General features: G+C 35.9%; 4 protein-coding genes and 1 long non-coding RNA gene across 6 annotated transcripts; 2 read left to right on the top strand and 3 right to left on the bottom strand.

Annotated features, from left to right (window-relative positions):
• Positions 1–5,764: 5,764 nt before the first annotated feature.
• Positions 5,765–9,315, bottom strand: LOC111783058 (malate synthase, glyoxysomal). Of its 2 annotated transcripts, none has more exons than XM_023663933.1 (5): positions 8,690–9,315; positions 7,747–8,612; positions 7,337–7,662; positions 6,718–7,048; positions 5,765–6,652 (listed from the first exon to the last, which is right to left on the bottom strand). In XM_023663933.1, exons 2-5 carry the CDS (start codon positions 8,134–8,136, stop codon positions 5,996–5,998), a joined length of 1,704 nt encoding a protein of 567 aa, XP_023519701.1. In that variant the 5' UTR covers positions 8,137–8,612; positions 8,690–9,315; the 3' UTR covers positions 5,765–5,995. The 2 variants fall into 2 exon arrangements, with proteins under 2 accessions (XP_023519701.1, XP_023519702.1); XM_023663934.1 differs by having other exon boundaries at positions 7,747–8,570.
• Positions 9,316–9,845: 530 nt separating this feature from the next.
• Positions 9,846–13,348, bottom strand: LOC111782707 (4-coumarate--CoA ligase-like 9). Its single transcript, XM_023663502.1, has 6 exons — positions 12,207–13,348; positions 11,451–11,640; positions 10,569–10,714; positions 10,342–10,409; positions 10,151–10,253; positions 9,846–10,076 (listed from the first exon to the last, which is right to left on the bottom strand). Exons 1-6 carry the CDS (start codon positions 13,245–13,247, stop codon positions 9,951–9,953), a joined length of 1,674 nt encoding a protein of 557 aa, XP_023519270.1. The 5' UTR covers positions 13,248–13,348; the 3' UTR covers positions 9,846–9,950.
• Positions 13,349–14,945: 1,597 nt separating this feature from the next.
• LOC111783343 (WD repeat-containing protein 74-like) lies at positions 14,946–19,763 on the top strand. Its single transcript, XM_023664269.1, has 12 exons — positions 14,946–15,113; positions 15,185–15,300; positions 15,763–15,792; positions 15,898–16,034; positions 16,200–16,379; positions 16,456–16,519; positions 16,619–16,726; positions 17,079–17,232; positions 18,089–18,178; positions 18,483–18,538; positions 18,872–18,929; positions 19,053–19,763. The coding sequence occupies exons 1-12, from the start codon at positions 15,032–15,034 to the stop codon at positions 19,256–19,258; spliced, it is 1,281 nt and encodes a 426-aa protein (XP_023520037.1). The 5' UTR covers positions 14,946–15,031; the 3' UTR covers positions 19,259–19,763.
• LOC111783344 (O-fucosyltransferase 37) lies at positions 19,753–21,915 on the bottom strand. Its single transcript, XM_023664270.1, has 6 exons — positions 21,227–21,915; positions 20,983–21,142; positions 20,810–20,899; positions 20,438–20,721; positions 20,103–20,361; positions 19,753–20,029 (listed from the first exon to the last, which is right to left on the bottom strand). Exons 1-6 carry the CDS (start codon positions 21,889–21,891, stop codon positions 19,799–19,801), a joined length of 1,689 nt encoding a protein of 562 aa, XP_023520038.1. The 5' UTR covers positions 21,892–21,915; the 3' UTR covers positions 19,753–19,798.
• On the top strand, positions 20,671–22,053 carry LOC111783345. The gene is made up of 2 exons (XR_002813364.1): positions 20,671–20,745; positions 20,831–22,053. It is a non-coding gene; the product is annotated as an uncharacterized LOC111783345 (long non-coding RNA).
• Positions 22,054–23,912: the final 1,859 nt, after the last annotated feature.

The raw sequence follows: 23,912 nt of genomic DNA, 5'->3' as shown, positions 1-23,912 counted from the left end.
GAGCATTTCTCATTCCACTTAGTAATCATAGTTTTCGAGCTGGTACGAGTCTTTGAGGTTGACCTACTACTACACAATAAACTATGTACAAATACTCAGAAGTTGAACATTGTTTCAAATCACCTGCTCGAATATTCTAATTATTTTTAATTATCTACGTTACACAGACGTCTCTAGAGTTCTGAATTATGAATGTTTTTTTTTTTTTTTGGTGGTTGGAATTAAATTTCAAAATCTTGTGAAGCAAAAAGTCTAAAAGACATTAATAATTTACAAATAATTATAATTAATTTAGTTACCAAAAATCGAGGGGATGAGGTGGACATTTTGGGGAAGGGAGGTAAGGTGGGTTAACGCGTGGACCAATAGGAAGCGGATAGAAACGACTAACGAGGCCAAGAGATTTGAGATTTCCGTAAATAACTGCGAATCAAATTTTGCCAAGTGGACGGTCGGATGACACTTCCCCGTCATCCTTTCATATATTTGATGTGATGGCCTCAGATCAGATTGATTGGTTCCTCGGAAAATAAAATAAATAAAAAAACTAAATAAGTGCAAATTTACCAAAATACCCCTTATTTCCCACTACCAATATCCAAAAATTACCAAATTTTGACTCAAATTGACCATTTTTTTTTTGTTATCTATTAACTCAAATTGTTTTTATAAATGACATTGAAAGTATATTACAAAATTAAGACATATTTTTTTTAAAATAAAAATGATTTTTCCCTATAATATAAAAATTGCCAACAAATAAATAAATAAATAAATATATATATATATATATATATATATGACAAGAATAAATCATTAATATTGAGTGTCTAATTTATTGATTTATCCTCGACAAAACTATAAATAAATTATTGATTAATTTGTTGGACAATTTCATAATATTATATTATCAGAATAAAAAGTATATATATATATATATATATATATATATATATAGTATTTACTTTAATTTAAAAATAATAGAGACTATAAATGGACAATTAATGTTTCGCTAGTTGAACTAAGCTCAAATTGGCATAATAAATTTTATTTAATCAAAGTTCTTAAAATAATATTGTATGCTATCCATCTAGCTACTAGAGAACAAATAATATTAGACTAATTTTTTAATAAATAATATTAAAAAGACGAAGAAGGAAAAGAATCCAGCTAAGATTGACCATTTTAGTCTAGAAGTTCACAATGAATATCTATATATATCTAGAAGTGAATTAAAAATTGTGGGGGAAAAGAGGTAGGAAGAGCTTGGCTTGAGTGATGATAATGTTCTAGAACCTTACTTGATTGCATTAAACAAATTCAATTAGGTTAATACTTTATTTCCCGCCTAATTATTATAACAATAATCAATTCCTGATCTAAGAGGAAGACCGACCGCATCGAGATCGAGATACGACTCGGACTTCTACTGGAGGCAGCAATCTCAAATTTTTCGTAATGGATAAACTAACACCGTTCACATTTGAATTATAATGAGTAGTTTGTAACCGTCTAATTTCCGATAACGGAAATATAGTAATTTTCAGTGACTCGGTAATTGTTAAAATTTAAAATAATTTTTTTAGTTTATTTTTTGTTTTATATTTTAAAAAAGAAAATAAAAAAAATAATATTTTTGTTGGATAATTGGTTAGCAATTATTGCAACTAATGGGATTTTGGCATGTATAATACGGCAATAATTAACTTATTTTATTTAATTAATAGTTAAGTGGTGAAGTTCTCTTCCATAATTTATTTATTAATTTATTTTTAGTTCATTGCATAATTCAATTTTATTTCGTTAATGGAGGATAATTATAATGAAATGATTTGACGTCATCCTCATCCATACTAATCCATAATTAACCTTATATTTACAAAAATTAAAATTTCATTAAATTCATATAATTTAAAAGAAACTTAATGCAATAATTAACTTCTTATATTTCTTATTAAGTTAAATGATAAATTTATTGTTTTTTTAATTTATATATATATATATAGTATTTTTAGAAATATTTTTATTAATTTAGTAAAAAAATATTAATTAATTAAAATAGAGCTATAGATATATAACGGCACAGATCCACCGCTAGCCGATATTATCCTCTTCGGGTTTTCCCTTTCAGGCTTTCCCTCAAGGCTTTAAAACGCGTCTGCTAGGGAAAGGTTCCACATCCTTATAAATGGTGGTTTGTTCTCCTCTTCAACCAATGTGGGACATCACAATCCACCCCCTTCGGGACCCTGCGACCTCGCTGACACTCTTTTCTTCCTCCGATCGATGTGGGACCGCCACCAAATCCACCCTCCTCTGGGGCCCAACGTTCTTACTAGCACATCGTCTCGTGTTTACTCCCTTCGGGGAACAACGAGAAGGCTGGCACATCGTCCGATGTTTGATTTTGATACCATTTGTAACGGTCCAGATTCACCACTAGTAGATATTGTCTTTTTTGAGCACATCACATGATATTAATAAATAAAATAAAAATAGGGGCATATTTGTCAAAGTTGAATAAAAATTGTATTATAAAAGGGATAAGATCCCAAACTTAATTAGAAAGTGATAAAGGGTTCCCAACTTTACCCTCAAATCAATGTCGCACCATCTTTTCATAGTACTACCAAGTTTATTAAATATTTATGAAATTGTGGTACGTAAAAGGCATTCAAAGGAATGCCTTTATTTTGCATACTAAATAAATAAATTAAAGTTTGGGACTAAGGGTTTATATAATATGTAATATATAGTTGGATCAATAATAATGGAGCCTATAAAAAAAAATATTCTCTTATATCATTAAAAAAAATAAAACAAAAATAAAAAAAATTAAAGTAACCATCGTCGTTCATCTTGGTTCTTGAAAGTATGACCCACGTAGAAACAAAGAGGTTTCTATTTTCTCCCTTGCCTTTGACGCTGTTATCAGTGACGACAAATGTGAAAAAAATTTAAATAGCTGCGTCACTGAAGGTGACAACAACTGTGGTAGTTTTACTAACTTTAGTAGTGAGGAATTTGAGCATGGTTAAAAATCGAGTGGGAATGGAGAAGACGTGGTGATGAACTGAGAAACGCCCACAAATACATACAAATGTGAATATAATATCAGGAGAAACTTGATAGAGATTTCGGTGACAAATACAATGATTCGAAAATGAGAGCACTCCGAGGAAAAAGTGGGTTGTTTTTCTTAAAGCTTACTGACCCAGTAAAATTCTACACCGATCAATAATAAAAGGAAAGAAAATAGCTTAACTGTGAAAAAAAAAAATTAATGAAATCGAAAATATAAGAGTAAAAACTGTTTGAACTCTTATTTTACGAAATAAACAGTTTTAGGTCAAAATTAATAAAACTTGTCGTTTAGGGTCAAAAATCGACCACGACCTTAACTAAGATTATTATAGTCATCTCGTTATATATAACGTCTATAGCATCAAACACAGCATCTCTACAAATGCTTCGTACTCGAGCTTGTCGTACAAGCTTTGTGTCAATCTTAATTATTTATTCAAGTTGCTAAATAAAGAAATTTAGCATCTTCGATCACACCCGATTAAACAATTTTCATGGATCCACACGAAATTTTTAATTATTTTTTTGTTGTAATATCCTATGAATTATTATTATTGTTAAATAAGAATATATTATTTAACTCAAGGAAGCTACTTTATATTAAAAATTATAATATGATTGTTAAACAACCAAATTAAATAATAATGAAAGTAATAACCTTAAACAATATGGTAAGAATAATGCGACATTAGGCCAAAAGTGGCATACCATTATAAGTAAAGTGCCCACTAAACCATATAATTAATCCCTAAAATACGCTAATTTTCTTAATTATTTTATTTAATAAATGTGAAAAAAGTAACATCGAACTCGATTCACCACGCATGATGGTTGAAGTACGGCTGTCGGAATCGCCCACGTGATAGCCGCAACATGGACCAATAGAATTTGGCCACGTAGCAGAAAAGGTTTTTATTAAGATTGCAAAAGAAGTATGTCTCTGAATAATTTGATGTCCATAAGGAAGTGGGTCTTCGCCACGTGGACCTTTGGGGCCCACAAGGGAAGGGTATCTTAGTCAAAATTAATGGGCTTTGGTCTGAAATTAGGTTCCTGTCTGAGGTTCGGTCAGAAAAGGGAGACCGTTGGAATAAGGGCAGATGAGAGAGAAAGTGAAAGACCCTCTTTGGAAGGTGCAAGCCTGTCTAGAAATGGAGAGAATCTATTTGTCCTCCTTTATTTTTTTTATTCATTAAATTGTTAAAAAATACTTAATATATTTTTTAATTTGTAATATTATTTTTTAGATAAAACAATGTGACGATGGGACTCGGAGGGGGTGAATTGTTCTACTTTGGTTGAAGAGGGGAACATAGCATTCTTTATAAGGGTGTGAAAATCTCTCACTAACTTGAAGAGAAGCTCGAAAAGAAAAGCCCAAAAAGGACAATATATGCTAACAGTGGATTTGGGCTCGTATTAGAGCTAGACACCGAACTATGTACTAGTATTAAAGGGAGTAGACAACGGACGATGTGTTAGCGAGAACGTCGGACCCTGAAGAAGGGGTGGATTGTGAGAGCCCATATTGATTGGAGAGAAGAACGAGTGCCAACGAGGACGCTGGACCCTGAAGGGAGATGAATTGCGAAATCCCACGCAAAAGAACGAGTACCCTTCAGAGTAGATTGTAAAATCTCACATTGATTAGGTTCAAACAGTGTCACATTATTCTAATTGTCGTCTAAAATTTGAAATCTTCTTATTCTAACTATAGTTTTGAACGAAAGTTTACGAGTAATATTGAAATTTTTAAAAGAATAAAATTATTTTTATATAAATGATAAAATACAATTATTATTAAATTTAAGATAAGGCTTAAGGGGAAGGTGATATTAACATCATTAAATAAAGATAAACTCAAATTGAAGCCTTGAAATATCCCATTTCCTAATCATGAAAGCTACTTCCTTTGCTTTTCTAAGTAGGATTTCCTAGTAAGCATGTGCTGTCAAAAGAATCAATCAATAAATAATTTTAAATTTAAATTTTGCTATATAAACCTATTTAATTTCTTAATTGGAGCTTTTTTTTTCCCTGCAATTTAATTACTATTATTTAATCGATTTTATTATTTATTACCACATTAAAATTAAAAGGTTCTAATTTGTAGCTTCTTTTCTTGAACTTTTGCATGTTTTTAAATTATTATGTTAGGAAAATTTATCAAAAATCAATTTAAATGTTAGATAATGTACCTTGTGTCAAACTATTTGAACCCATTATATATTTTTTAAAAAATAATTCAAATATTTTAAAATAAAAAGTAACAAGACATTTTTAGTAAATCTATAAAAGAAGAAATTAAAATTTTTCAAAAATAAATTATCTAACATCTACTCTAAATACTCTTAGATCTACATTTTCCTTCCATCCAAAAAAATTTAAAGTACACCGTGCAGTAGTATCTATAGAATATCTTCTTTTTCGATCACCCTACCTACTTTTGATCCCTATAAATTCAAAACACATAATAATTTCTGTCAATGTATCGTAATCTCTTTTATTTGTCTCCTCTTTCGCGCATAATTTTCAAAAAATAAACATGTGAGCAATCTTAAGTCGAATTCATAGTATTCGAGTCAAAAATAGTTTCATTAAATGATGATTGAACCCAAAAACCCTCAAAGATCAAAGCGCATGATATACATAGAAATCAGTAAAGAGAGTCAAATCAGTAAAGAGTCAAACACGCAACAGCCAAAATATAGGTTCATATAGAGAGTTCCAATTTGCTTGCAATTGCTGAATTTCTTGACATAAACCACACAACAGCTTGAAAAAGAAATGGACAAACAAACAGAGTCTTAAACTACAATACAAATACGTTATTCTCAGCAACAAGGAAGAGAAGAGAAGGGAAGCAAAAGAACTCTTACCTGTCGAAAGAAAGGCCAATTTGGTGCGGTTTTCAGAGCCTGGACAGCTCCCTGGGATGATGTATGACTATATGGTTGTACGCATCCAAGGTCAGAAAATCATCCAAGGTTGGCGCTGTGCATTGCCTTGTGAACATCTTGCAAGCCTCTTTGTACATTCCCTTCCTGAATTTCTCCTTCCCCACTTCTCTTTCAATCCTTTCCATTTCTTCTTCCACCACTCTTCCGAACAGTTCCTTGTTCACTCTCACTCCAAGCCCATCTCCATCCAATTCCACTCCATACTTCAGCCATTGCCAGTTTTGAACCCTGCTGATTTCAGCTGTGGCTGCATCTTCCATAAGGTTGTAGAGAGGCACAGAGCCTGTCCCGGTTAGCCATGCTGCTAAGTACTGAATTCCAACTCGGGTGTTTAACCGGAGCCCTTCCAATGTACGAACACCCCTCGGTTGCTGCAAGAGGTCGTCTGCAGTTAGGTTTGCAGCATCGTCTCGTCTTGCAGATCGAATCTGATTTGGGGCGTTTCCCATGTTGTTGGTGAAGACTTCCATACATGCTGGGATTAGTCCTGGATGTGCTGCCCATGTTCCATCATGTCCTGCCTTTGCCTCTCTCAATTTGTCCTTCCTCACTAGCTCAAGTGCCATCTCATTTGCCTTTGGGTCATCTCTAATTGGAATTTGAGCTGCCTGTAAAATGTTACTGTCAAAACTTTTCCTTTTGAATGTGATGAAATATTGTGCATTGTACGTACCATGCCTCCCATGGCGTGCACACCACGCCTGTGACAAGTCCTGATAAGGAGATCAGAATAACTCCTCATGAAATGTTGTGCCATACCGACTTGGACTCGGTCGGGTAACAGGCGATCTGGGTGAGCCTGGAAGGTCTTGACATAGCTGAATATGTAATCCCATCTACCACAGTTCAATCCCACAGAATGATCCCTCAGCTCATAGAGTATTTCATCCATTTGAAACACTGCTGGAAGTGTTTCAATTAGCACAGTGGCCCTGATGCTGCCCCTCTCTATCCCTGCCATCTTCTCTGCTCTCTCAAATACACTGTTCCATATCTTAGCTTCCCTGCAAACAACATATTAAACAGCTTGTAATATTGTTTGAATGTGGTGAACTGAATCCATTACGACCCAAGTTGAAAAAGCCCTTGAATCAAACTTTTCAAGTAATTTTCTTGAAGTCTTTGATGATAAGATCAAGTCCATAGAATCTATACTTTCTCTAACCATGGTTTTCTTTAAAGGGTGTTCATTCTTTATCAGACCATTATCATCTAAAGAAGAGACTCGTTGCAAACATAGCTCAATTTCTAGAAAAACATGCTCAATTTGGATAGTTAAAATGATGTGTTACCTGGAGTGCTCCATTTTGGGAAGGTAGAAGAAAGGGCCAGAACCTTGACCTTGAGAGCGCCGGAAATTGGCATGGTTGTGGAAGAAGTAGAGCCCAAAGTCCACAAGACAGCCGGTGGCAGGCTCGCCGTCGATGAAGATATGAGCCTCAGGCAAGTGCCAACCTCGAGGACGAACAAAGAGCTTGGCTGTCTGATCGTTCAGTTTATAAACCTTGTTTCTAGCTTTGTCATGGAAGCTTATAGTCCCATCTACTGCATCCTTCAGATTAATTTGCCCTCTCATCAAATTCTCCCAGTTTGGTGACAGTGCATCTTCAAAGTCCGCCTGTTTTGATTTTTGTTCATCAAATTGCATTCTCTTAAGAAATGTAAACAAAATCTTGAGCAGAGAAAAGAAAGAGAAACGAACCATGAAAACTTTAGCTCCAGAATTGAGTGCGTTGATGATCATCTTCCGCTCCACAGGTCCGGTGATCTCCACCCTCCGATCAGCAACTGCCGGGGGGACTGGTGCACATGTCCACTCAGATTCCCTAATATACTTGGTCGCCGGATCAAACCCCGGCACCGCCCCTTCATTGTACCTCCTTTTGGCTTCTCTGCGGCATTCCATCGAATACCTTATGTGGTTTCTGAAAGTCCTCTGTAAATCAGCCACAAACACCAAGGCTTCCTTGTTGAGAATCCTGGCAAATTCTTCATCATAACGTCCCCGAATGTCCACTCCCTCTGGAACATCGTAGCCTCTGCTGCTTTTCTTCCTTACTGCCGATTCAGAATACATTCCCAGTGATCCCATTTTCTTCTTCTTCCTCCTCCTCCTCCTCCTCCTACAATTAAAGCTTATTCGGTGTCTTCGTACAGCTAAGGTGCTGTGTATTTATATGCAGCACAATTCTCTAGGAGTTTCCGGGTGGGATAGGATCGTTGAGGATTATCGTTATGGAGATTCATGGCGTATTCCAACGCAGGATAAGATAATCCCGTCTGACGCAAGAAAGATAACAACAATCCACCATTTATTGAGTTCCGTGCCAACATTGGGAACTGCAGTTGAGTAATTGAAGAAGATGATATGGCGGATTGTGGTCATCTCCACGTGGTAGATCTTCGATTTTTGGCGGCGAATTTGAATTTATAACAACTGAGGTTAGCAGATGAAGTTCCGACCAACGATCTGCTTTGTGTTCTTGCTTTCCTCACGCCCCAACGCCTGTGTTACTGCTGTACACTCTTTCAATCCATAGACCAAATCAACCGAACAGAAGATTTAATCTATAAACAAATTAAGAACAGATTTGAATTTGGCAATCGAAAGGAATTATGGAAATGGAGAATGTTTGTTCTCTGACCGGTATAATTTAGGGCAACTTCTCATGGAATTTCTCGACCTTCTTCCCCAAGGGCAGCAATGCCGCAACCCTAAATTTGAAGAAAACTTGGGACGTACTTCGCCGCCAACTCCGAATTAGCCAACGCCACCACGAACGGCGGAGGAACTGAAATGTACGAGACCTTCCACTTCTCCACTCGAAGTCGAATCTCTGCATCAACATCACGGTATCGCCTTTCGGATTGATTGATTTCGACATCGGCAACACCATCGCCTTCTCCATCCGATCAAATTTACCGTCATAATAGAGATAAACTTCGGAGAATCTAGGGAGCTAAGACGTTCACCTGGTGAGCAATCTCCAATCGGTAACTAGTAGGGTTAACTGGAGAGATGCGGACGCCGAGTGGATTCAAATTTGACAGAGAACGGTGGCGTTTGCAGGGGAGAGGATGATTGGAGGAGAGAAAGGGCATGAGGCTGAGATATTGGTTGGAAGTGGGAGTGGTGGTCGGAGGAAGTGGGAAATCTTCGTTTGAGGACAGAAACCGCGTCGAAAATGAATGAAATGGGCGGCGTTGGAAGTTTGGATTCCGATCCGCCATGGAAGTGGACTCGAAGAAGGTAAAAAATGATGTTTATTAAGAATCAATAGTAACAACAAATCATTTATCAAAAAGTCTTAGATCAACCGTTAAATTTATGAATTATTAATTATATATTCTTTTATTATTATTTAATTAAATGGCATTTGTTGAAGTTTAAGATTAAAATTGTACATTTATAAAATATTATTATAAGATTAGAATTGTACATTTACATGTGAATCTGGTAAACTTATTTATTTATTTTTGTAAAAAAAATTGAAATAAAATATAAAAGTAAATTGAAATCTTAAATTAAATAATAATTATAAAACATTTATAATTTAAGATAAAGTCAAGTTTGGATAGGAATTAAATGACTAAAATACTAGAATTAAAGTATTAAATATTTTAATTTTGGGGGCATAATTAATCAAATTAAAAGTTGTATAATAGTAACACATTTTCCTTAAAATAATAATAATCATTAACACGAAAATGCAAGTACAATTATTTCTTACTATTTTTTTTTGTCGTGGTTTTCTAATTTATAAACTAACATTTCAATTTATTTGTCCAATTTAAAAAATAAAAAATAAGATTTTTTATTTTTAATTTTAAAATCTTATTTTTATTTTTGTTTTTGAAGTTTCTGTGGTGCAAAACTACGTGCATTTTCATGGGAACATATCTTCCTTAGAGCTTATTAGAACCATGAGAGCGAGCATGTTGGGTCAGCTCCCTCCTCAGAATCTTCCCGGCAGGCGATTTCGGGATCGCGTCGATAAACGAAACTCGTCGAATTTTCTTGTACGGTGCAACCTGGAAGATGATGAAAATGGTGAGCTTGAATGCAAGAAGAAGACATGAGAAATAGCAGACAGTCTCAAGCTTGCCTGTTTAGCAATGAAATCAATAACTTGAGCCTCAGTGATATTGCTTCCAGGCTTTCTAACAACGTAAGCCATAGGAATCTCTCCAGCATCTTCATCGGGATAGCTGGTCAACAGGAGTAATCAAGTTCATCAGCAAAATTAGGTAGCAGAGAGCTCATTCTTGACAAGTTTAAGAACAGACAGATGCATACGGTATCACAGCAGCGTCAATGATTTCAGGGTTGGATTGAAGCAAATGTTCCAATTCTGCAGGTGGGACCTGGGATTTGTTCCAAACGAAAAATGATTTTTAATTACTAAAGAGCCACTACGAGTCGGTTCGGTTCGAAAGTCATTTCAAATAGGACCTAAGACAACAATGACGATAACGACAATTGACATTTGTAATCGTATTCGGTCAAAAACTACGAGAAGTCACCTGATAAGCCTTGTACTTGATCAATTCTTTTAATCTATCAACAATGTAGAGGAATCCATCGGAATCAAAATAGCAAAGATCACCGGTCTTTAGCCATCCATCTGGATGCAGGGTTTCGGTAGTTGCCTTGGCATCTCCTACATAACCTGAATCAAACAATATTTGGTGATCTGTTTATCAAACAATATTCGGGTGTAATGCATTCCTTACAAATCATCTTCATGTCTAATCAGCAAATAGAGGCGGGATATTATTATTATTTTTAGTTCAACAATAAGTCGAGTCGAAAATAAATACAGTACTTCAATTAATTGAGTTACACTCCGGTTTCATAGATAGAACAAGCATCGGGTCTAAAATAGTAGGTATACTATCTTCATTGGTATGAGACCTTTTGGAGAAACCAAAAAACAAAACGACGAGAGCTTATGCTTAAAGTGGACAATATCATACCACTGTGAAAGGTCGAGATTCATAACATGGTATCGGAGTCATGCTCTTAACTTAGTCATGTCAAGAGAATTCTCAACTGTTATAACAAAAAAAAAAAGTTGTGAGATTCGAAGGTATAGTCCAAAGTGATTCAAGTGTCGAACAAATGGTGTATTTTGTCCGAGGGCTCAAAAGAAGGAATCGATCGAGAGCTCCAGAGAAGGAGGCCTCAAGGGAGGCTCGATGGTATACTTTGTTCGAGGGGAGGATGGTTGAAAATTATTAAGAGGAGTAGTCCCGTAGACTAACTAAGAGGAAGATTATGGGTTGATAATTAAAAAAACACTATCTCCTATTAGTACGAGATCTTTTGGAAAAACAAAAAACAAAGCTAGAAGGAAAGTGTATAATATCATATTATCGTGTTGGAAGAACACGGTGATTGCTAACCTTTCATGATTCCTGGACCACGCAGCCAAAGCTCTCCTCTATGGCCAGGAGGCAAGGCCTCTCCAGAATCAGGATCCACAATCATGGCTTCCATGTTTTCAGATAGGCGGCCTACTGACTTCGTGTTGCTGCTTTCCTCGGGCCCCATACTTCTTGCTGCCCCCGCTGTACTCTCTGTCAACCCATATCCCTAGTCAACAAAACAAAACAATGCGGCCCTCAGGATTGAGAGACATGTAATGCTATGAACAGGAAGAACAATTAATTATGGGTATAAATAAATAGAGTACAATAAATGGAACAACTTTCATCACTCCCCACAAGAACATTAATGAGATTTAAGTCAACTTTAGCTATTCATTCTTATTTCGATACTTTTAACAAATCTAGTTTTTGTTTAGTAAAGTTTATAACAACAGTGTTCATAAAATACAATACACACTTAAATATTTGAGTTTCAAAGAATATGGACTACTATCATTTTGATTGTGTTTTTCAAATACTATTTCAGTTCATCGATTAACCTTAAGATTAGTTCTTAATTTTTAATTTATGGTTAAACAATGAAAATCACTTCCGTTTTAATTTAACATTTCAATCCAACAAACTAAAAAAAAAAAAGTCAGTGAAGGAACAGATTCGGATTTGGCAACAAGTAGGACGGAGAGTTCATCAGATTCATATGAAGGGAAGAAGAAACGAGGTCTATTGTACACAAATCATTGAGCAAAAACAGTGAATGTATTTCTTACGAACCTGGATAATTTCAACTTTGGGCAATTTCTGATGGAATTTCTCGATGACTTCTTTCCCAAGAGGAGCGCCGCCGCACCCCAAAACTTGAAGAGAACTGAGATCGTATTTCGCCACCAGTTCCGACTTGGCCAGCGCCACCACTAGCGGCGGAGAAACTGGGATGTACGTAACTCCAAACTTCTCTACTGCTGATAGCATCTCCACGAAGTCGAATTTTTGCATCAGAACCAATGTTTCTCCTCGTGAAATCGCTCGAAGCAACATGACGAATCCGAAAACATGGAACAGAGGCAACAGACACAGAGACACCTGACGTGGCTCCGTCTCTCCGTTGTTGACCTCAGATAGAAGAGGATTAGGACTAGAGTTCACCACAATAAGGTTTCGATGACTCAGTAACACGCCTTTCACTCGCCCTGTCGTTCCTGACGAGTACAGGATCGCCGCCGAGTCGGATTGATCGACTTTAACGTCGGCAATACCATCAGATCTATTGATTTCGGTCATCATGGAGAGAAACGCAGGAGAATCGATCAGGACGGTGCCGAGTGGAAGCTTGGGGAGCTTGGACGCCGTCGAGGATGTAGCGAAGGCAATGACCGGTTGACTGAGTCGAATCTGATGAGAAATCTCCGAATCGGAACCAATCGGATTAGCCGGAGAGATAACAACACCGAGAGATAACAGAGCAAAATACAACACAGGGACTTCCAGAGAAGTCGGTGCGAGAATAAAAGCCACTTGACCATTGGAGAGTGAGGTTAACGCTTTAAGATTAGAGGCAAGGGTTCGTATTTGACGGAGAAAAATGGCATAGGAGAGATGAACACCGGAGTTGGAGTCGACGAGAACGGCGGCATTTGAAGGAGGAGGGGACGATTGAAGGAGAGAAAGGGCGTGTTCGGTAACGGAGAGAGGCTGAGATAATGGCGGAATTATGAGGGGTGGTCGGAGGCTACGGAAAATCTTCGTCTGAGGACAGAAACCGCTTCGAATATCAACGAAATGGGCGGCGTTTAAGCTGGGATTCCGATCTGCCATGGAAGTGGACTCGAAGAAAGTGATGCGCGATCGAGCACGCGGATGCTGATCCAACTTATTTTATTCAAATTAGTTGAGAATGTTTTGGATTGAATATTCAAACCGATTAAAAAAACAAAAACAACTTTACAAGATTAAAATAATAAAATTATTAATATAATAATAAATTGCACAATCAACCAATAGGAAATTCCAAAACAGATATTGAAGTATTTATTGAAAAAGGTTTATTGCTCTTTTTAAAAACCAACCACGTTCAAGTCGGCTAACAAACTTCCAAGTTTGAAAGTCAAAATTTTCTTTTATTTTCTTTTATTAAATTGCGCTTTTAAAAAGAAAAATGTGTAAAATAATTAAAATTTCAAATTCAGTCAAATTATAGTATAAATTTAAATTCATTTCCTATCTTATCCCATACTTCTTTAATATATACTATAAATTAATATTACCTATCTTTTCAAATAAATAATTATCAGTATAGACATCTATATTTTTATATGCTACAAATTTTGTTATAAATTATAGATCTCCACAATGGTATGATATTGTCTGTTAATCACATATATCCACAGTATGATATTGTCCAGCTCTCATGGCTTTACTTCTCATACCAATGGAGATATATTCCTTTACTTATAAACCCACGGTCATTCCCTAAATTAGTTAATGTGGGACTCACTCCCAACAATCTTCCTCTCAAACAAAGTACACTATAAGGCTCCCCTAAGACTTATGGAGCTCTAGAACAACCTCCTTTAATCGAGGCTCGACTCCTTGCTCTGGAGCTCTCGAACAAAGTACATCATTTGTTCGACAATTTAGTCACTTTGTTTGATATTTGAAGATTTTATTGTTATGGCTAAGTTTAGAGCATGACTCTAATATCATGTTAGGAATCACGGATCTCTACAATGATATGATATTGTCCACTTTGATCATAAGCTCTCGTGGTTTTGCTTTTTCCCCAAATGTCTGATAACAATGGAGATGTATTCCATTACTTATAAATTCACAATCATTCATAGAAATATATTAAAAAGATATTTCCATATAAATATATTCATTTTATATTCCATACGGAATAAAAATCAAATTTGGAGAAGAAATTAAAATATTTTATATTATTGTCATATATATATATATATATATATATATATATATATATATATATATATATATATATATAACGGTTTATTATTTAATATTTGCAAAATATAAAATACTAAATTAATTTTATAGTGAGGAGTCGTTGGCTTGAAAGCTAAATAATCCAACTGCTATCTATATAATGTGCCAAGAAAAATTAATGCCATAATTTAATGACGTGGTTTTTAAAATAAGTTTGAGAAAAATAAAAATAATTTACTAATATTAATAAATATAGCTACTGGTTTTGATATTTATCTTAATATTTCATTAATATGGATAATTTAAAAATAATATGGTATAAATTGATTCACTTATAGTATTATAATTAATAGAATTATTAATTTAGAGATTTATATCATTTAGTCGATAAAATTTATGGATATAAATTAATTTTTAGCCTCTAATTTATTCTAATGGTAAATTTATCATTTGTTAAGAAATAACTGAACAAGCCGGTTCAATATTTGATACCGGTTCGATAATATCTATTCGGTTCGAGTTAGAAAAAAAACCCCACCGAGAAAATTGTTTCCTTTGAACGTTAAACCCTCGAATTGCTTCGGGTAGGGTTTATCAGTTCAACGAAACTGCGGGCGTGAACTGTTTCAATCGCGCACGCTCAGCTGGTGTTCGATATGCCTCGTACGACGAAGGTCGATTGCCCCGGCTGTCCTCGGCTTCGTGCCTTGACGTTCGATGTGCTTGGTCTAATCAAAGGTAATAATGGCAGCTATTTCACTATTTTTCTCTTGATTTTCTTCTAAGTTTGTTGTTCTGCCATTGTACAGTCATCGAAGCTCGGGGCAAGGAAGGAGAGATTCCGAAAGTGGTTGAGAGGTGGGGGGAACCTGATTTCTCCAAATCCGTGCTTGCAGCTTCTCTTGTTGATCGTAAATTCGACCCTGTAGGTTTCTTTCTTGCCTCTGTTATCATATTCTCTTGTACAAAGTTTTTATGGGGTTGTTTGTTGCTAACTAAGTGTTGTAATTTTGCTTGTCATTGTTATGGATTCGTCTTTTATAATTGAGCTGGAAATTTGATGAGTTGGGTCTATGAATGTGACTAGTATTTAGAATTAATATTAGTATGCTTCACTTGCTTTCAGTTTTTTTTACTGATAAGCTTACGTTAAAATGTCGTTTTGATTGTCATTGGAAGTTCTTGATTTACAATATTTTGTGTTATCCATCTAGGCTGTGAGTGTTGTCTCTTTTGATATATGTTAATCTTCATTGATTAGTGAGGGTTATACCGACCTCTACTGGGTTGATGTTCTGGTTGCCAGATTTGCCAGATTATACCGACCATTCAAACGCTACATCATTCTTAGTGCACCTAATCACATCCTTTTCTTTTTTAATTGCAGTTACTAGCTGTTGCTCGAAAAAATGGTTTGGTAAGTTGATTAGATTTCCAGTAATGTGAATTCTGCACACATTTATTTGATTTTAAACATATCAGTGTACTCTTTGCCTAATCATGTTTTTGTTGTATGCTGCAGATTGAAGTTCTTAATCCTTTGAATGGCAATCTTCACGTTGCAATTTCGGACAATGCTGATACTTCTCCTCCACCAAAAGATGAAGCTATCGTTGGAATGCATTTATTTTCAAAAGATGAATCGGAGTTGGCATCTAGGTTATGTATCAATTTATAACTTATGAGCTTGTTAATGTGATAGAAGTGCAAAAGTTACCATCCTTTTGTTAGTGATGAAATATCAAATATTTTTCTTAAACTATCTGGCTGCTTCCCCAAGACATTTAAGCTGAAATTCCTCTTGGTTTGGTTATTTACTTTTAGGCGTTGCACCTTGCTTTCATGCACAACAAAAGGAAATGCGAGCATGAGGTCGATTGAGTTTTCTAGTTCATCTTCAGAAGATACCTCTACCAATCTTGTACAATCGTGGAAAATATGTAGTTCGGGTAATGTTATGTGTTCTAAAGTTGATGGAAGTGAAACCCACGCGTTGTTTGGAGGGTAAGTTGGGATCATGTTTGAATTTTGTGTTATTCTTTTATTGGCATTAACAACCTTGACCTTTTTATATGCTCAGGAAGGGTGTTGAAGTTAATATGTGGAATCTAGAACAGTGTACTAAGATTTGGACAGCAAAAGCAGTATACTTCCTCATTCTTCGCTGCACATTTGTACAAAGCAGCCTACATATTTCTAGAGTATTTTTTGATATCCTTTTGAAACATTTTGATTTTATACAGCCGAAGAAGAACAGCCTTGGTATCTTCACACCAACTTGGTTCACATCAGCAACATTTCTTAGTAAAGATGACCACCGTAAGTTTGCAGCTGGTACCAGCAGTCATCAGGTAATTCATATCAGTTTCTCATGGTAATACAAGTTACAGAATCGGAAACATATTACAAAGGAGAATGGAGATATAGAGACAATTTCAGGGAAAGAGCTTATAAATTAGTTGCACAGATAGCGTCTGATATGGTTTTGATTTCTATTTCAAATATAATCAATGCTTTATTTTGAGCCTTTAAGAGAATTGTTGATATCTGATTATAGGCAAAAGCACTACAACTCTTGTACAATGCATCTTTGTCCTCTTTATTTTAATTTTTATATCCATTATGATATAGATATAAACCACTTATTTTGATGTATGAATCATATCACTGATTTTTAATGGGGTGGGTGATTAACCAATTTAGGTTCGACTGTATGACATCTCTGCTCAGAAGAGACCTGTCATCTCATTTGATTTTCGAGAGACTCCTATTAAAGCCTTGGCAGAAGATGTAGATGGTAACACAATATTTGTGGGGAATGCATCTGGTGATCTTGCATCTTTCGATATTCGCAATGGTAAAATTTGTTATGTGCTAGATCTTTCTGATTTAATAATCTGGGGTTTCTATATCTTTCACACATTTCAGAAAGTTTATTTCTTGACTTATGTGGATTCCTCCTATCTTTTATCTTGAGAAGTTGGGTTGTTTTAGTGGTTGGTTCACAATTGATGAATGCTACCGCTATGGTTTATTTAAAGTTCCTCATTTCACTGTAAATTATAGCATATTCGGTATAGGGGATACCATCATGGTGTCTTGATTATTTTAGCTGAAAATGCACAAAGATGTGAGGTTGTAGAGTTTATGAATTATGACTTAGGAAGTTTGGGCATGCTGCCTTATAATTTCACACTATGTTTGGTCCCTGTACTAATTGCACTCCTGTATGCTGGGATTGACTTTATGAGCTTTTACCATATCACTGTTGCATGATCACTTCCTTGAATTAGTTTGCAAACGTCACCTTTTTTACCTGTTTCTTTATAATTATGAGGCAATAAGAAGAGGCAGAGGGGTCACAATTTTCTCCAGCATTTTTGTATAGATCCTGCTTCATCCAAGCAGTTGAACTGCAGTCTTGACTTACATCTATCTTTTAGAAAGGATCAAAAAAAAAAAAAAAAAAAAAAAAAAAAAAAAAAAAANTCTATTGACCTGCAATTCCCAGTAGTATTCACCTTTTATTTCACGTTTAGTCTAAAATTCGTCGTCTTCTTCTCAATATCTGTTGGGATCTATTTGATTGTTCCCTGATAGTCATGAGTTTTTATAGATTATGTTGCACCGTTACCTCTATGATAGTTGTAAGTAGCAGTTGATTGAAGTTTTTATTATGGCAATATTTTATTTGCTTGACTTGTTTCTCACAGGAAAGCTATTGGGTTGCTTCTTGGGGAAATGTTCTGGCAGCATAAGATCCATCGCCAGGCACCCGGAATTCCCAGTCATAGCATCATGTGGTGGGATATATTTTCCAATATGACAATTAGTTAGCACTTCTCTGTCTGCTTCTACATGTGAAAATCTTTTATTTTTACATGCTTTGCAACATCCATGGAAGAATCCTCTCTGCATACCAAGCCATACTCACCTTTTATGTTAAAAAGTTACATTTCTATCACTAAATTTATGTGGTGATGTTGAAATCTCTATTGTAGTAAACCTCTTGGTGTTTTTGGGAGTTTTCTTCCCCATCACATTCATCAATGTAATTGTTTACCTGTGAATATATATACTTATGGTGATGTTGAAATCTTTTTCCAGGACTCGATAGTTATGTGCGCTTCTGGGATATAAAGACAAGGCAACTTCTGTCTGCGGTAAGTTTTCACAGTTCTAGTAAAAATTGGTTGTTTAGATTCATCATTCAGAAAATAACGATGTTCAAGAAAGTTTGTCAGACTGTACCAGAATGAACATGTTTGAAAAAGATAATGTCAATTGTATGGACTAATTTGCACCATTAATGTGATTGCATTTAGTGACTCAGAGCTGTTTATAAATCTCTCAATGTTGCTTGGTTAAAAGTTCACAAGAATATTTAATAATGCGACTTGTATATTTTTAGTACAAGAAGGGGAAAAAATAGCATTTGATGCGTTAATGTAAGCTGGGACAATGTACCGTATTCATATTTGTTCATTTATGTGCAGGTATTCCTAAAGCAACATCTTACTGGTGTTGTCTTTGATTCTCATTTTGTTGAAGAAGGTTAGATACGTTGTCCACCCTTATCCCCCAGTGGTACCATCAAACTAATGTTTGGTACAAAACCATCTTTTATGTTGTGCTCAATCTATTTATTCATTATCTCATTTACATTTGTCTGAGCAGATGTAACACACTCCGCAGTCGAGATCCAACAGGAAACAGAGGTTACTCAAACTGTCAACGAGGAGGAATACGTTCCTCAGAAAAGAAAAAAGACATTTAAAGAAGACGGTGAAGGCGGAAAGAGGAAAGGTAGCAAGGCCATGGACAAAGAAAACAAAAAAAGCAGAAGGAAGTCCCATCGAGACACCGAAAGTAAGCAGAGGTAGGCGTTACTTGGTTATTGAAGAAGCATAAAGGTAGTTCTTGTTATGATCTATTCAGTCAGCAGATAGTGTGGGATATTAGAGGTACAAGAAGAGCTACTTATCTCACCAATGCACTGAATTTTGAACCAAATCATGATTTTTACACGGGAGGCTCGGGGTAAATACCTGAATGCTTGTGGATACTCAGGCTCCATCATTTTTCAACTTCTGACCTGCGAAGTAGGAATGATTCCATTGGTAGCAGTTCAAGCACGTACTACTTTAGGGCTCCCATGTAACCTATTTTATTTTTCCATATTACTAGTGGTCAGAAGTATTTGAGTATTCTACCCATTGTGTTTTAGTTTAACCCCTTCATTTTTATACCTAGTTACTGGAAAGTTGAGGTATCTCAACTTATGTGAGTTCAATATTATTTCAATTTGTATTTGTGAGTTCTAACTTCTTTTTTGGAGAACAAGAACTCCAAGATCGTCATCAAAGTAAAAGGCACTTTCCCGTTCAAGCTTCTGAATTGTAATAGTTTTGAAAAGTTTCTATCTAAACAGAATCAGTGTTACGTTTGCACATACATTCTGGCACAGGATATGCAACAACATCAAGATCTTTCCTCTTGGTCCTTGGCTCAGGCTGACCCTGAGATCGTCTGTGCACCTTCCTCACAATGATTCCAAGCTCTGTTTCAGAAATGGATGCATCATCAAAGTAATCGAGCATTGCTCGTTTGTTTGGTTTTATGTATTTTCTATGCCCGACATAGGCACGATGCCCCTGGTGCCGAAACAAAAGCAATGTCAAAGAGGAGCATTGAAGGGAAAGCACAAAGAAGTTCGAGACAAATTACCTGCATAGCTCGACCCATGTTCCCGCCATGGGACGGCACGAAGACGTCGCTGCTCAAGGACACAATGTAATCAATGGCAGCCATAGCAGATGACTTGTTGATAAAAGGTAAAAGCTCTCCTTCTCTTGCCAGTGTGTACTTTGTTACTATATTTGGGAATTCTGCAATGAGTGGTTGCAGAGCCTTCTTTCCTCCAAATGGCTCTCCTCCTGCAGTGTAAATCCTCGCTTGTTTTGGTGCTCCAAGAGCCTTGAGGAGCCTATTATCATCACCAAAAAGTAAGCTTTCTTCTCTTCTCTTATTCAAAGTTCTCAAATCTCAGTTTCTTTGTTTACCTTGCAATTTCCAGGGCATTTAAAGGGCATAATCCAGCACGTCGTCGCTGAATGTGACTCATGTTTATCCTTCCCGTAAGATACTCCGGTTGCAAATTCCGAAATTTGGCAACAACGGTGTCATAATCCGAACCCAAACCGGTTTGACAACCAGATCTAACCCAAACATCCTTCTCTAAACGGAGATGGATGGCTATATATGGTCCTTCAATCCACATTCTCCTTGTTAGCTGGTTTCCCAGCTCCTGAATTGGAGCTGCAAATATTAGTGCATGGAATGCAACCTGTCCATAGAAGTGAAGAGAAAAGTTAAGTAAATATGAAGCATTCACTCTAATATCAACTCATAAATTCAAACCCTCCTTGATTTACCTTACATTTGAGCTTCTGCAGGTCAAAGGGAAGATTTTTTGAGAGCTTAGAGTCAAGCCCATTTAGTATAAGAAGCCCTTCTTGATTGAGCTACAAGAAAAACAGAGAAACCTTAACAATTTGATGTCATCATCTAAAAAATGTTCTGCAAACATGTTGGAAGAGCTTCTCACTTGGGTTCCAAATCTTGCACGAATCCAATGAGGAGAAGCGTCATGAGGAATCTTGGTCTCTTTTAGCTTGAAATGCTTGAACGGAAGAGAAGACACGACCCGAACATCGGCTCGTAACGTGTTCTTGAAATGTTCGACATCGAAAATGTCGGAGAATTTACTGCAGAAGTAGCAAAACCCCACTTCTAAAAGCACCCAAAAAGGAGAAAGAAATGAAAGGGAGAAGAAAAGAAAAGTCATTTACCTGTCATCTCTCCATATGAGATTGACCTTCAAAACAGGGACGACCAAAGCAGCCTTAAGAATCCTAGCAATCACAACAGCATCAGCAATTTGGTTCCTCTGCTGATTCAATCCACCGGAAACCATCACCATCAAGAATCTCCTCTTCTCTTTAGAGATCTTGGCAGATTCCTTCCTGTATTCCAAACTGAAATCAAGACAAGGCCTATAGCCCTCCCCATCCGGCTGTTTCCAAAACTCTGTTTCTTCATCGGAGAGATTTGAAGCCACTACGTGGACCGGCAACGGCACCATCACACTGGTCGACAACTTCGGCGAGTTCTGGTGGGTCGAAGAAGCCACTGGAGAAAGCAGAGAGAGGAGAAGACGAGACTGAGAAGAGGACGGCATTAAAGGGAAGGAAATTGAGGATTTGGTAGAACAGGGGTCTGCATAAAATGGCGAGGAATGAAGGAAATTGACAGTGGAGATTGCCAAGAAAGCGAGAGAAGTAAGTAGAGAGAGAAAGAAGAGTGAGAGATAAGGGTTTAGAGTTCTTGGGAGTTTCTTGGGGGAGAAGATGGAAGTGAGAATGGTGAGTGAGAGCAAATCAAAGAATGGTGGTGGGTTTGGAGTTGAGAAGGAGGCTCTGCTTGTTCTTGGTCTGGCCATGGCGGAATGTTTCATTGTCTCTGTAATTCTCTGAGTCTTGCAAGAAAGAAGAAGAGGAAGATGAAGAACAAGAACATGGGAAATGGGGTTTTGAATTTGATATCAAAATTTGACATTTTTGGCGCTGTTTGCTCTTCCTTGAATGCAACTCAGAGTATGACGGTTTTTTCTGTTGAATCCTGAAGCAAGATCTTTTGAATTTGGCGCCAAAATATCTTTCACCATTTTTCAACGTCCATTGCCCAATCATTACATTTGCCACATTACACGTACCGGCCCAAGTCCACTGCTAGTAGATATTATTTTATTTTGGCTTTCTCTTCTATATTTTTCTTCAAGATTTTTAAAACGCGTTTGTTAGAGAGGTTTCCACATCTAATGCTTCGTTCCTCTCTCCAACTGATGTTGGATCTCACAATTCACCCTCTTTCGAGGCCTAGTGTCCTTGCTGGCACACCGTTCGGTGCCTAACTCTAATATCATTTGTAACAGCTTAAGCCCACCGCTAGCAGATATTGTCCTCTTTGGGCTTTTCCTTTCAGCCTTTCCCTCAAATTTTTTAAAACGTGTTTATTAGGGAGAGGTTTCTATACCCTTATAAAGGTTTTTCGTTCTCCTCTCTAATCGATGTGGGATCTCACATCTCTCTAATCGATGTGGGATCTCACATTAACTCCTCAAGATTACCACAAATTTGACTCAGTAAACGATGTGAAGGCAGAAATCTAAAGTATAAGAGCATAAAAATCGAGAGTCGGAGTAAGGTTACCAATGAGAATGAGACGGTTGTCAGGCTTTGAGGAGCACTTCGAGACCGACAGAGGGCAGTCTTCCAATGCCACAGCTGCATAAATACCCGCCATTGTTGCTCTGCTCCAAAGCTTTTTTTTTTTTTTTTTTTTCTGTCTTCTCAACGGAATTTCCAAAAGAGGTTGGTTTAGGGGAGAGAACTTTAAAGGCTAAAGCAGAGATTTTGAAGCTCCAAACAAACTAAATGCTTAGAACTCGAGCACAATTCTTCAAAGCACCGACCGTTACGAATTATTGTCAAAGTGAAAGTTATACCCCAAAGCTTAGAGTCCCTATTTTGGCGACATTGACTGTTACGCCCCTGGCCTTGGAATAGGACATTAACTGTTATAACCGTAATATAGTTGAGGTATGGTGTGAGCTCTCCCCTAGGTTAAAGAGTATTATTATTATTACTATTATTATTATTATTTAGTGATTTATCATTTATTTATTTATTTATTTTTGCCAATGAGCTTGTTGTCCAAAGTAGCAAGGCAGCCAAAGAAGAGTATGGGATTTTGTTAAATTCATATGGAAGACAGGCTGTCAATTTTGTTCATCTTATATTTTTTTTTTAGCTTTAGATTTTAATATAAGTTTAATGTTGGATTGGATTGGAATTTGGAAGTATCCAAACAAGTTGCTTAATTATTAGTCCTGATATTGTAGTTTTTTTTTTTAATTATTAAATTATAAATTTATTTCTTAAATTTAATCTCCAATAATTCTCAATGTTTTTTAAATTAATTAATCTACTAAAGATAGGCTAATAAAACTTTAATCTTTAAATTTTATGGATAAAAAATTCATGAATTTTAAAAGTATTATCAAAATTCCAGAACCAAAGCTTATCCAATTTAAAAAGTTAGTTGGATAATAATTTTTTCTACTTTTTGAAAGTTGTATTCATCTTTATATAAAAAAAAAATATTTAAATCTTGTCAAATTTCATAAACTAAAATAAAGATTTTAAAGTATTAAATTTTAAAAACAATAGAGAATATAAATAACAAGGCAGTTATTCCTAAGTTTAATTCTTAAAAATCAAAAGATTATTAAATGGAATCTAAATTATGCTCATATTAATAGGTCTAATATTGTCGGAGACAATGATACTTTACAAATCTATATAATGATACAATATTGTCTATTTTGGATATAAGCTCACATGTCTTTATTTTTAATTTAACTCAAAAGATCTCTGAGTAGACTCACAATTTTCCTCTTTCCTAATCAACATGAGA

This window comes from Cucurbita pepo, chromosome LG20, assembly GCF_002806865.2.
Source record: "Cucurbita pepo subsp. pepo cultivar mu-cu-16 chromosome LG20, ASM280686v2, whole genome shotgun sequence".
Classification (NCBI taxonomy): domain Eukaryota; kingdom Viridiplantae; phylum Streptophyta; class Magnoliopsida; order Cucurbitales; family Cucurbitaceae; genus Cucurbita; species Cucurbita pepo.
The sequence above is the reverse complement of the archived record's forward strand: the minus strand, read 5'-3'. Positions and strand labels throughout refer to the sequence as shown.